This window comes from Vicugna pacos, chromosome 6 (assembly GCF_048564905.1).
Source record: "Vicugna pacos chromosome 6, VicPac4, whole genome shotgun sequence".
NCBI lineage: Eukaryota > Metazoa > Chordata > Mammalia > Artiodactyla > Camelidae > Vicugna > Vicugna pacos.
This window is the reverse complement of record NC_132992.1, coordinates 48,987,341-49,000,627: the sequence shown is the minus strand read 5'-3', so window position 1 is coordinate 49,000,627 and position 13,287 is coordinate 48,987,341. Positions and strand designations below refer to the sequence as shown.

Sequence of the window (13,287 nt, the reverse complement as noted above, 5' to 3'; positions counted from 1 at the left end):
GCAAAGCTTAGGCTTAAAGGCCTTTTCCAGAGAAGCTTTTCTGGAAATTCTGATTTGATTTGGATTTCCATAATGCAGCTTGGAAATGCCAAGGGTTCTCTGGAATAAAGATTTGATTTAAATCCCTGAATTCTCCTAAATCACTCTGTGATTATTATGATTAGCCAATTTGTGTTACGAAATCTGCAGCGTTTGCTTTGCAGTAAGCCACTGTGAATTCACCTTGAAGAAAAAATTCCTCTTTCCTTCTCTTCCTTCATCTTCTCTTTTCCTTAGCTGCGTGGAAGATCCTTTGTATCTTTAGGAAACATCTATATTCAGCTTGTGATTTTCAAAAGCCTTTCACATGCATACTCATTTGACCTTATTCTTACATGAATCCTTGAGGTTGTAGTATCCCTATGTTTGCAGGTGAGAGGAAGTGGCTTATCTGGGATTACACAAATCCAAACTGGCAGGGCTAGGCTTCATTTGGCTCTAGGTATGCAATATTAGTACTTAATCAGATCTTCTGACTCTGAATGTTCTGTTCCCTTAAGACACCTCGCTGCTTGGCAGCATAGTGGAGTAGGATAAGGGTGTTATTGCACCAGTCTACAGGATAAGGTTTTATCCCTGCAGTTTTGTCAGCAAAATCTAAACATTGGGACAAACTACTCTTCTTTTATGTCCATCCATTTGCACTTTTAAAACTCTAGTGGGTTTTTGGTTGCTTTAGTAGGAAGAGTGACATGAAGGATATGTGAATTAATTGTTTCTTTTGTGAATATTTGCAGTGTGGAACGTTATGATCCAAGTAAAGACTCCTGGGAGATGGTTGCATCTATGGCAGATAAAAGGATTCACTTTGGTGTGGGTGTCATGCTAGGATTTATTTTTGTGGTGGGTGGACATAATGGTGTTTCACATTTGTCAAGCATTGAAAGATATGACCCTCATCAAAATCAGTGGACTGTGTGTAGACCAATGAAAGAACCCAGAACAGGTAATAACAACTTACCAATTTCTAATATTTAGGACAATGCTTTTTATAGTGATGTTCTTTAAATCATAGTTTCTTGGGATATAACAGAGTATTACTTGTCCAGAAGAAACTTTTTTTGTGATAAACTTGAGGGACAACTAGATTAGACAAACCCATATAGATTTCTTTATGGGTTTCTTTATGACATTTCAATATGACAGTGTGCATATAATTTTTTAGACTTGGAGAACACATTTTGAGAAATGCTGGTAACAATGATCTGATAGAAACTCTTTTTGTCCTTGTAACAACTGTCATCTTTTTATATGTTACACACACAGGATCCTTGGATTGTTCTACTTTGTTTTTTATTGTACATCAGCAGCCTGTATGTTCACTTTCAAATGTTTTTTCCTCCTCGAGGAGTATAGTTGATCTGCAAAATAAAGTGTTGGATTTCAGGTTTCGTAGAGAAAAACAAATACATCTTTGAGGAAAAGAAGAAATTATCTCTGAGCCCAAACTCAAATCATGTTATTTTAAGGGGAAGGTTTTAAGTTACTGATGGAAAATGCTTCTGACATATTCCTTGCATTTATGTTTAAAGAAACTCCTGAAAAGTAAGCATGCAAAGAAATTGAAAGGGCAAAATGGAATGAACTATTTTAGTTGTTTACTATAATTAGTTTCTGTGGTACCATTGAGAGGGAAAGCTATAAAACAATGAGAATATTAAAAAATTGAGTAGCTTGTTCTTTTAGAACTATATATATAATAATATATAAAGTAGAATTTTTAAAGCATAAATTATATAGTTCAATATATATTTAAAATTTCAACATATTTGCAAATGATAAAAATGAATGATTTCTTGAAAAATATAAATGTAAATTGAGAAGAAAGCATATGGAAAGATATGTACTACATTAGTAATAATATTTACCTATGGTGGAGGGGAGCGCAGGATTGTGGAAGAGAGACAAAGGAAGATGTCAGCTGTTACTTTTATACCAAGGGATTTTTTTTTCCAGTAAGCACATATTACTATATTGCTTGTATAGTTAATAACAGATTGTTGAAATGTATTTTAAGAAAACATTAAGATACAAATTTACTTTTAGTGTGAAGTCTACTTCATAGTTAACATATTTTTCCCCTATTTTTACCCACCTTTCCTAGGAGTTGGTGCTGCAGTAATTGATAACTACCTTTATGTAGTTGGTGGTCACTCAGGGTCTTCCTATCTGAATACCGTGCAGAAATATGACCCTATCTCAGATACATGGCTGGATTCAGCTGGCATGATATACTGTCGCTGCAATTTTGGATTAACTGCACTTTGACAAGTGTGGACTGTGGAAATAGCGTAGTGATGAACCTTGTGCCGCATGAAAGGATGCCCAGTTTTCTGAAATCCAAAAGCTACATTGCTTCCTTTAACTTAAAATGGCATGAAGACTCAGAGTTTTGTTGGGTACTTTGTAATGACAAGTAGCTTTGGTTGCTCCTGATTACACAGTGAATCAGTCATCAAAAAAGAAAGATCTTGCCAATTGAATTGTGCACTTTTTTTTTCTAATATTGGGATAGAATAGTTTTAAGTTCATAAGCATACATGTGGAGAAAACCTTGCTGCTTTTAAAAAACATATATTTTAGCTTTCTTCCCCCTCCTTGACATGCACCATGATTACCAGGACAAAAGATGCTTAGATGCTGGAGTATATTTAGTGACTGGACAGAGGGCTGATACTGTCTGTTGGATATAAATTCACATGCTTAAAATTTTAAACAAACAAAGGGCTGCTTTTTTTTCCCTGGTACTTTTAAGGGTTGTAGATTACATGCCATAGCAAGTCATTCCTGCTAAATGGCTTTAGGGCTGGGGATGTAATAAGTTTGCAAGATAAATGCATTTACTATCATGATATTTGGGGTCCTGTTTTAAGAAGTCAGATATTTATTGGGTATGCCTTTTTTATATGGGCAGGTTAATGCTGAATAAATTTAGTTACCCATCTGTGTATGCTATGCTAAGCATGATTAGAAAGAGTTAAGCATATCAGGTTTTTTTGCTTCTGTTTTTTAGTACAGCAGGCTTCCCAGTGTTGATGTAAATATTTGACACATGTTTAGTACCCACCCTTAATGCACATTGATTTTTTTTTAATGTATCCTTACAATAATTTTAGTTTTTTAAGACTTTTGTTTGCTTTTTCAAAGTGTTCAGATATAAAAATGGTGCTAACTATAGGATCTATAACAAGTCTATAACATGTTCTTTTGGATGTTCAATGTGAGATATGCATGACATGTTTCAATAGTATTTTTCATTTTTACTGGCTTGGTTCATTTTTGCTTATTAAAAATGTTAGTCATTATACTAATGTTAACATCCAAACATCATTTTAAATGGTCTATGTTATGCTTTTCATGGTTCCTGAATAGTGATTTAAAGAAAGGTACATTTTTCTGTCTTCTTTTTTCTTGTACCAGATATTATATGCCCTTTTTAAAAACAAAAATATATGCATTAAATATAAAGCGCTAGGCAGTTACTCATTACTTTGTACATTTCTTAGGTAACTGAATATTTTAAAGGTATTGAGGAAAACTGGAACTCGATGTTTACTTAAGTAATGGTTCTAAATTCAGTTCTACTTTCACTTAAGAAACAAGCTTTTAAAGTAGAATTGTTTGCTATAGCCAAGTGATAGCTTATCTAAAAAAAAAAGAACTGGTTAACTCATTTTGTTTTAGCATGTTTTAGTAAATGTCTGTTAGTCTCGAACACATTACTTTGCATTTTATTAGAATGTCGGTACTTGTACTTTTGGTACTGTAGTCATTTTGTTTTCCTTTCCTTGATTTTTTTCTTTTTTCTTTTTTTTTTTTTTTAACTGTCTGCTATCTCTTTATAGTCTCTGCAAAACTAACGTGTATTTGTTTCCTAGGAAAAAATTCATACTGCGTTCTTAAGTGCCGTAATGTTCTAAACTATTGTTAAGAAGCCATTTGTAATTTAAAACATAGGTTCATTTGTTAACATATATGTTATCTGTTGAAAACTATTTATAGCCAGGCAGTCTGCAGTTTTCCTTGTTCTTCCATAAACTGCCAGTTGTAGATTTAAATATATACTACTATGTAAACTCATCTTTAATCATGCAGGTAGCTTCATGCTTTATGAATATTTGCACAGATTATAAAACCTTGCAAGTGATTTTTAGTCTCTTTCTAATTAAGAACTCAACAAGAGCTACTAATAAAATGGACAGGCTGAATATTTTCTATGTTGCTTGTTTGAATAACATAATGACATATAGCAATAACTTTTTAATTGATTTGAATAAATCTGTTGAATAGAAACAAGGTGCACTATTGTGATTGGCCAAGACTTTATTTAAAAGAAAGCAATTTAGAATAGATTCCATCACCTACTTAATTTTAAATCCCCAACTCAATTTTCTTTCTATTTATATCAGTCAAATTGTCAAATACATCCTATTTCACTATTTTTAATCCCCTCTCTCCAGAAGATAAGGGGATTTGAAAAACTATAGAAATTTAATTGTAAACAGATCTATACTATATGTTTTATTTTACTCACATATCATCCCCACTATCAAATTAGTATAATAATAATATCAAATTATATAATATTTGGTAAATCAGACCAAAGGCATAAGCTGATCATTGTTTTGGAAGAATCTAAGTTTCACCTTGGTGAAGGCTAAATGTGAAACATCTTGGGCAATTGTAAGAGCCATATACTAGAGAACAAATTTGAAAACCTGTGAAAGGAAAAGAAAAAAAAGTTTAGAAATGCTTATTTTAGGTTTGCTAACCCTTCTGTACTATGCGTAGCAATCAGAGATATTGTCACCTGACAATTGATAACTTTACAATAGAGCCTTCTCGTATAGATTTGTGAGAAGTTCCATCATGAATATTTTGCTGACCAATTGTGAATGTAAAGCCACGTTTCTTATATTAAAAAGGATCAAAATGTTTGATTATAAATTCCCAGGGTTAAAGATACTAGAAATAATTTTATATACTCAGGCAAGGAGGAGAAAGCTATATAAAATTGCCCAGAACTATTTTGGAAAAAGTAACAGTGGGAAATAGAAATTAATCTTATCAGTTAGAAGATATTTGCCTTCTGTAATTATGAAGACTTAATCTGTTAGGAATGTTCGGCTCTTTAATGTATGTTGAATATAGTAATAGAATCCAAGTGATTTTTAATGTAGCCCAAAGGATAGTTATATAAGTTTCATGTATTATTGCTAATACTGTTTTAAATATGAATATTACATTATAGGACATGGTATCAAGTAATAAGAGAATGGCATTAGGTTTTGAAAAATTATTTTGATAGCTTGACAGATATGGAGGGTCTACAATATGTGTGTGATACTGTGCTAGATACTACAGGGGCTAGAAATAGAAATGATACAGTCTTTTCACTCAAAGGGTAAAATATAGTGAAGGAGACCTGTACCCAAATAACTATTACAGTAAAGTGTGAATCTAATTCCTTATTTTCAGCATCAAAGAAGTGATTGGAGATCTGGTTTATGTATAAATATTTGTGTCCTTTAGTGTCCAGTTAGGTTTTATTGACATAAAAGAGAATTATTTAAAAACCTAATATTTATAGAGCTCAAACTTTCCTAGTATTGGATAATATATTTTCTAGTAGAAAAACAATTATAGAAACTTAAAAAAAACTTACTATGTTATCAAGGCTCTGACTAATGTTGAAGGAAATATATGTAAATACAATGCCGTGTTTGTTTTCAGTTTTGGTTTTGGATTTCTGGTATTGTCACCTAAGTGCTCATTTTCAGGAAAATCAGAATCTACAATAAATATACTGCTTAAAGTTCAATAAACTTGTGATAACCTCTATAACCTCTGTAGTTGAAAGTTAAGAAATTATAAAGATGTCACATGTCAAGTTAACATCCAGTTCTACTTCTTAACCCCCCCTTTTTTGTGTGTGTGTGAAACAGCACTTTAATTAGACATGATTTAATTAGATACAGTTATTCTGTGGCTGGGTATATATTGGATTTCACTTACAGTATATTGATTCAGTGTTGCCACACATTTGAAATGAGTGAGGAAAACAAGTTTTAAATACCATAGGTTTACAAGTTTTCTTACTGGTGTGAATATGGAGTCAAAATCCAGTTTACATCTCTGCAGAGAGAAAAATTGTTATCCATATGTCTTATTATATTATACGTATTTAACTAGAAATAATTTATTGTTAATTTTGTCAACTTATCATGTGTAAGTCCCATTTATTTTAAAATATTAAGCAAAAAGTTCCAAGTTTGCCTTAAAAACAAGTGAAATTAAAGAACTGGATGATAATGCCTGTATTTTTGCCTTATGAATTGTGCTGTATCATAAACCAGATATGGTTTTGATTTTAACAGGATTCTGAAATTTTGTAGATGTAGAGTACTAATAGATGTACTCTCTTGCAAAGAATGTGATCTAGTTGTGGATTATGTAACGTTTAAGTGTTTTTGTATATGTATTTTACCTCTGAATATGTATCTTTTTAGCATCAGGGTTTTATTTTATTTTTGTTTACATAGTAAAGTGGCATTTAGCCTGTTGAAGTTTATATTCTTTCGTCTTTTCTTTTAAGTTCTTTGTGTGTACTATTGTGGTAATTAATGCTCTGTGATGACTATGGTTAAATTTCATTTAATGTGAAATATTTAAAATAAATTTGCAAAACAAGACTTTGTACATTTCCATCTTTGTGAACTGACCCAAGCTAAATTTGTCATGCTCAACTCTTAGGTTCTTTTTGGTAGATAGTGGCCACAAAAGTTGAGGTGAGTGTGGGATAGCCACTCCTTTACATCCTCATTACCAGGTTATAATGAAAACAACATGCCTTAGACTAAATTCTGCCACACGTTTAGACTCTTAAAGAAACATTCATTAACAAAGCAACACATAAGAGTTCAGTTGGTGAGTTCATTGCAGTCGCAGCTATCTTTTTAGATTCTTGAACTAGCCTTATCTTATAAAAAAGGTTTACTTGAGGCAGATAAGGCAACATTCCAGAAGATTCTGTTACTTTTATGGCCAGCACCAAGTAACCAGCAGTCCTACTAAAGGATGAGCTATAAACAAAGACTTGAACCCTAGGTACCGTCTTTAAGGAAGTTGTAAACTACAGGCCTGGATAGATTCTGATAACCTATCCATATAAGGTTTGGAAATATACTTGTAGACAATCCAGTCCATATCTTGAAACTTTAATTTCACTAGTAAGAACAAGTTTTTGTTGCCATGTTAGGCATTAGGTTATCCCCCAATAAATGCCCCTGCATTTAATAAACTAATTAACAAAACATTAGATATTGATCAAATTATGGATAACAGAAGCGTTTGTAGTTGCTTTGAGCATGGGTTTCCTGGTTAGAAAGCCAGCTAACAATCCCTCAACTTCATTCTTAATGAGGACAACTCCTAAGGTAGAAGTAGAAACTTAACAGATATATACTGGAGTGTTCAAAATATTATGGATGACATATGTAAATATGCATTTTGAGAGTACATATAAAAATACTGGAAGTAAGATTTCTTGACTAGATGCTTCTAAAGTTCTGATTTTTAATTCAAAAGCAAGCAGACAGCTTACACATTACCCAGAAGTCACTGTAAAATCTGTCAGCAGTTATTAAGAGCTTAGTATGTTTAAGACATAACAGAAGGTGTAAAGGAGTGACATACCACATCCTACAATCTGAGTGAAAAAGACATGGCGGTGATCGGTGGTGGTGGTGGTGTTTTTCTTCAGGGAGGGAGAATAGAAGAGAGAATGCTACTCTGGCGGAGCTCTCGTGCTCTTTCTAAAATTACTAGATAGTTCTCTTGTTGGGGCCAGTACGGTAGTGGGAGTGGAAGTTTTGACTCAGTTTGGAAGACAATGTAATGGGTGGATTGTAGGAGTCAGTAATAGACTCAAGATGAAATACAAAAATCTGTTCCAATGGAGAGTCCAAACTCCTAAGCCTAGGAGTAGAATTGAGCTCTGTGTTAAGATAGTAAGTTCAAGTGGGTTTTCATGGGTCTTCCAGGTGTTTTTCTTCCTTTCTAATAGAAATGGGATCTCCATGTACCCATCATCCATCTTCAACAATTAAGCACATTTTGTTAATCCTACTTCCTGTTCATCTATTCACCTTATTTTTTTTTTTTGCTGGAATATTTTAAAGAGAATCCAAAACATGCAATGTAACATAACTGGGAAATAATTGAGGCCGCATCTCTAAGTAATAAGGAGACTTAAAATTTTCATTCTATAAATAACATTGTTATAATCACACTTAAAAACAATATTCTATAATATTTAACACAGTCTGCCATCAAATTTTCCTTACTGTCTCAAAAATTTTTGTTAGTTGATTGAGTCAAGATCGAAATAAAATTATTCATTGAATTTTACTGTTAATCCCTAAATCCCTTTTAATCTCTACCAGTCACTGCCCTCCTCCCCCTTTTCATGCCATTTGCTTGTTAGTAAGTGAGATTATTCAACCTGTAGATTGTCCACAACATTTTGGAGTTGGCTGATTGCTTTTTTGCGTGTTGTATAATTTACCGTCCTATTCTGCAGATTTTCTATAAACTGTCGACAGTTGGCAGCAGAGTGTTGATTAGATTTAGATCTTTTTTTTTTTTTTTGGCAAGCATAGTTGATGCTGCATGTACTTCCATACCTCCTGTTGTATTGCATCTGAAGTATATTATGTCTGGTTATCCCACTTTTAGTGATGCTAACATTAATCACAGTTTGAGTTCAGTTGTCAACCTGATTCTTCATTATAAAGTTCCCCGCCAAACTCAGACCTGATGTCTTAGCAGCTATTAGTGACTACTTCTGGATCCATTATCATATTAAGTTGTAAAATAGTAATTTTCTAACTCTGCCATTCCTTTTGCATTTATTAGCTGGGGTTCAGGAAAGGAAAGCATTTCTTCATCACTTATTTGGTTACCTTGAGATAAGATCTATACAGGAAAGGCTGAGGGAAATGTGTGATTCATTCCTTTCTCAGTCTTTTTTTTTTAACATTTTTTATTGAGTTATAGTCATTTTACAATGTTGTGTCAAATTCCAGTGTAGATGACAATTTTTCAGTTATACATGAACATAAATATATTCATTGTCACATTTTTTTTGCTGTGAGCTACCACAAGATCTTGTATATATTTCCCTGTACGATACAGTATAATCTTGTTTATCTATTCTACATATGCCTGTCAGTATCTACAAATTTGAACTCCCAGTCTATCCCTTCCCACCCCCCTCCCCCTTGGCAACCATAAGTTTGTATTCTATATCTATGAATCTGTTTCTGTTTTGTATTTATGTTTGTTTGGGTTTTTTTTTTAGATTCCACATATGAGCAATCTCATATGTTATTTTTCTTTCTCTTTCTGGCTTACTTCACTTAGAATGCCATTCTCTAGGAACATCCATGTTGCTGCAAATGTTATGTTGTCGGTTTTTATGGCTGAATAGTATTTGTATAAATATACCACATCTTCTTTATCCAGTCATCCGTTGATGGACATTTAGGCTGTTTCCATGTCTTGACTATTGTAAATAGTGCTGCTGTGAACACTGGGGTGCAGGTGTCACTTTGGAGTAGGGTTCCTTCTGGATATATGCCCAGGAGCAGGATTCTTGGGTCATATGGTAAGTCTATTCCTAGTCTTTTGAGGGATCTCCATACTGTTTTCCACAGTGGCTGCACCAAACTGCATTCCCACCAGCGGTGTAGGACCGTTCCCTTTTCTCCACAGCCTCTCCAGCATTTGTCATTTGTGTACTTTTGAATGATGGCCATTCCGACTGGTGTGAGGTGATATCTCATTGTAGTTTTGATTTGCATTTCTCTGATAATTAGTGATATTGAGCATTTTTTCATGTGCCTTTTGATCATTTGTATTTCTTCTTTGGAGAATTGCTTGTTTAGGTCTTTTGCCCATTTTTGGATTGGGTTGTTTGTTTTTTCCTTATTGAGTCGTATGAGCTGCTTATATATTCTGGAGATCAAGCCTTTGTTGGTTTCATTTGCAAAATTTTTCTCCCATTCTGTAGGTTGTCGTTTTGTTTTACTTCTGGTTTCCTTTGCTGTGCAGAAGCTTGTAAGTTTCATTAGGTCCCATTTGTTTATTCTTTCTTTTATTTCTATTGCTTGGCTAGATTGCCCTAGGAGAACATTTTTGAGATGTCCTTTCTCATGAAAACTCCTAGAAGACTCCAGAGGTGATCAAGTATCATAAACTCATGATTTTGTAATATATTTATTTGAATGCATGTGTTTCAATCAACACATCTTAAGCCAGTGGATACTTCCTTTAAGTTCCATTGAAAGCCTCACTGCTTTTAAAGAATTATTTTGATATAACTTAATGATAAACTTACAGAGAAGTTCTAAGAATAATACAGAAAGTTAGTATATATCTTTTTCAAGGTACACCAATTTTTGACATTTTGCCACATTTGTTTTATCACCCTTTCATATGTAAAGCACTGTTTTTCAACTTTTTTTCACTTAATATATTCTGCAGATTATTCCATATCAGTATATGAAGATAATTCCCAATCTTTTTTATAATTGCATAGCACCTTAGTGTGTAGATAGATCATAAAATTTTTAACCAGTCTCATGCTGATGGACATTTGGGTTGTTTTTAGATTTCTGCATTTACAAATAATGCAGCAGTGAATAGCCTTGTGCGTTTGTCATTTTGTGTTTTGGGCATAGATTTTTAGAAGTGGAATTGCTGGGCTAAAGTGTAGATAATATGGAATTTTGCTATATCTTGCCTGTTTTAGCTCAGGCTGCAACAGACAATACCTCAGACTGAACAGCTTATAAACAACATATTTATTTCTCAAAGTTCTGGAGGATGGAAGTCCAAGGCCATGGTGCCATCATGATCAGGTTCCAGTGAAAACCTCTTCGGGGCTGCAGTCTGCTGACTTCTAGTGTCCTCACGTGACAGAGTAGAGGGGGGGAAGTGAGGTCTCTCATGACTTTTATAAGGACCCTAATCTCACTCATGAGGGCTCCATCTTCATGACCTTATCTAATCGTCATGACCTCCCAAAGGCCTCACCTAATACCAACACATGGAGTAGGGCAGAGTTTCAGTTTTCATATGTTGAAGAGACACAAACCTTCAGTCTGTAACATTGCCCAATTGGCCCAAGAGGTTGTACCATTTTGCATTCCCATCAAAAATAAACAAGAATACCTTATAGGCTGTTTTTATTAGTTTACCTACTCAGTGTTGTATTAAAAGGTAACACTTGGCCTCAGGTTCTTTTTGGTTCAAATTATGTCTAACACTGAAATATAATTAAAGAAATGAAAAGCTGCTTATTTTTAGTGTGCATGAAAAATGCCTAAAATCCCTTATTAAGTAAGGAAGGATCTAAATAAGAATGAGCCAATCACTTTTGTCATCCTGATCAGGCAGAAAGTATTGGAAAGGATGTTCTTGTGTGTGCCCTGAGGACAGTTAAGAATTTAAGTAAGCAGGGGTCCTAGAATCTAATAGCATAGGTGTTTCCCAATGAATAGAGGACTCTGTCTCCAAAAGTTTTAAAGCCAGATCGGGGTAAACTATTTTGGACAGTATCTGGTGAATAAACAATTTTGAGCAGGAACAAGATGTGGTATTTCATTATTATTTTAGTATCTAGGAAAATTTACGCTGTTCACTTTTTTTAAATTGAGGTATAATTGATTAACAATGTTGTATTAGTTTCAGGTGTACAACAAAGTGTTTCAGTTATGCATATATGTATTCTTTTTCTGATTCTTTTCCATTACAGATTATTACAAGATATTGAGTATAATTCCCTGTGCTATACAAAGCTATTCACTTACCGCCAACATTTTAATTTTTGCTTTATTTGTTTTTGCATTTCAAGCTAAGTCATGAATTTAACAATTTTTTACTGTTTTAATATTATAATTTGTTCTGTGAGCTTATTAGCCACAGAAATACTAGTGATGGTATTTCTAGCAATGGTTGGTTTTCAGCCAACAAGCTTGAAATATTCGCACAAAATTTAGTTCATTTTCTGAAGTCCACTACTTACCCACTAATTTTATTTCTTAACAGAATATTGAAACAGGAATCAATAATAATCTTAGTGAACATTTTCATGGTGCTTACTATGTGCCAGGCACTAAGTGCTATATATAATAATTCATTAACTTTTGACCACAACCTTATGAGCTGTATCCTATTATTACCTCCATTTTACAGTTAGGAAACTGGAAATAGAGGGGTTTAGTCATAGGACCAAAGCCACACAACCAGTGAAAGAGGCCAACTTTGGACCCAGGCAGTTTAGTTTGATTCTAGACATTTAACTGCCATATACTTACTTCTCCTTGACAACAAGAAAATCAGTTGAGAACTGATCATAATAAAGATAATCCAGTGGTAATATGATTACATAACCAGGTTCACCTCAAAAGTCTGAAATTCTAATATCTTTTTCCTGTGGGAAGAATGTCAATCCCGAGTCAGGGCTTCTGGCATTTCCATAAACTCTCTAGGGACAGGAATTCCTAATCCTTTTTAAAGAAGAGGTGAGGAAAGCAGAGATGAAGCCAGAAAACATGAGGGTTGTGGACACGACGAAGAAACCCCAGGAGTCGATTCACAGACAGAATTTGAGCTGGGTTGTTGTTGGCAGAGAGCATAGCCAACCTCCTCAAAGGCATCACCACTGTATGTTATTCCCAAGCTGTGAGTGTGGATACTGTCATAGAATGGAAGGAAAATGAGACTTGCCTTACCCAAATTACAAAGTAGGTTAGCACTTTAAGGCCAGAAAGTTCAAATGAACTTTCCTTTACGTTCTATACTGAGGAGCCTCTGCCACCTAGTGTTCATGTAGAAAATGGCAAGGGTTGGGAATCAGCAATCCTGTCCCTCCACGAGTCCAGGAGTATTAAAGAGAACCTGTCCCCACGGCCCTCTCACTTTATTCTCAAGTATTTTTCCCTCCTACGAGAATTAGAAAATATTTGATACAATTATTTCTTGTGGATAACTTCAGCTACAGTGAATTTCTTTTAAAATCTGATGGTGTTTGAAATTTGTTTTATCTTTAATTTCAGGATTTGTAGCTTTCTATCGGAAATTAAAAGTGGTTAGGCTTTGGGGTTAGATGTATAGGCAGTAGGACCATACATTGCCCTTGAAATCTCAAGTTGGACAATCTGTATTCTCTTTCCTCTACAACCT

The 13,287-nt window shown here is 34.0% G+C and overlaps 1 protein-coding gene across 4 annotated transcripts in view; it reads left to right on the top strand.

The window, feature by feature from the left end:
* The window catches only part of KLHL28 (kelch like family member 28), a 34,961-nt gene extending 28,230 nt beyond the window's left edge, over positions 1 to 6,731 (top strand). For all 4 annotated transcript variants that reach the window (XM_006199817.4, XM_015235600.3, XM_072962977.1 and 1 more), the window contains exons 4-5: positions 777 to 985; positions 2,144 to 6,731. In XM_006199817.4, the coding sequence (XP_006199879.1) occupies positions 777 to 985; positions 2,144 to 2,307 (373 nt within the window). In that variant the 3' untranslated portion in view covers positions 2,308 to 6,731. The remainder of the gene's footprint in view (positions 1 to 776; positions 986 to 2,143) is intronic.
* Positions 6,732 to 13,287: the final 6,556 nt, after the last annotated feature.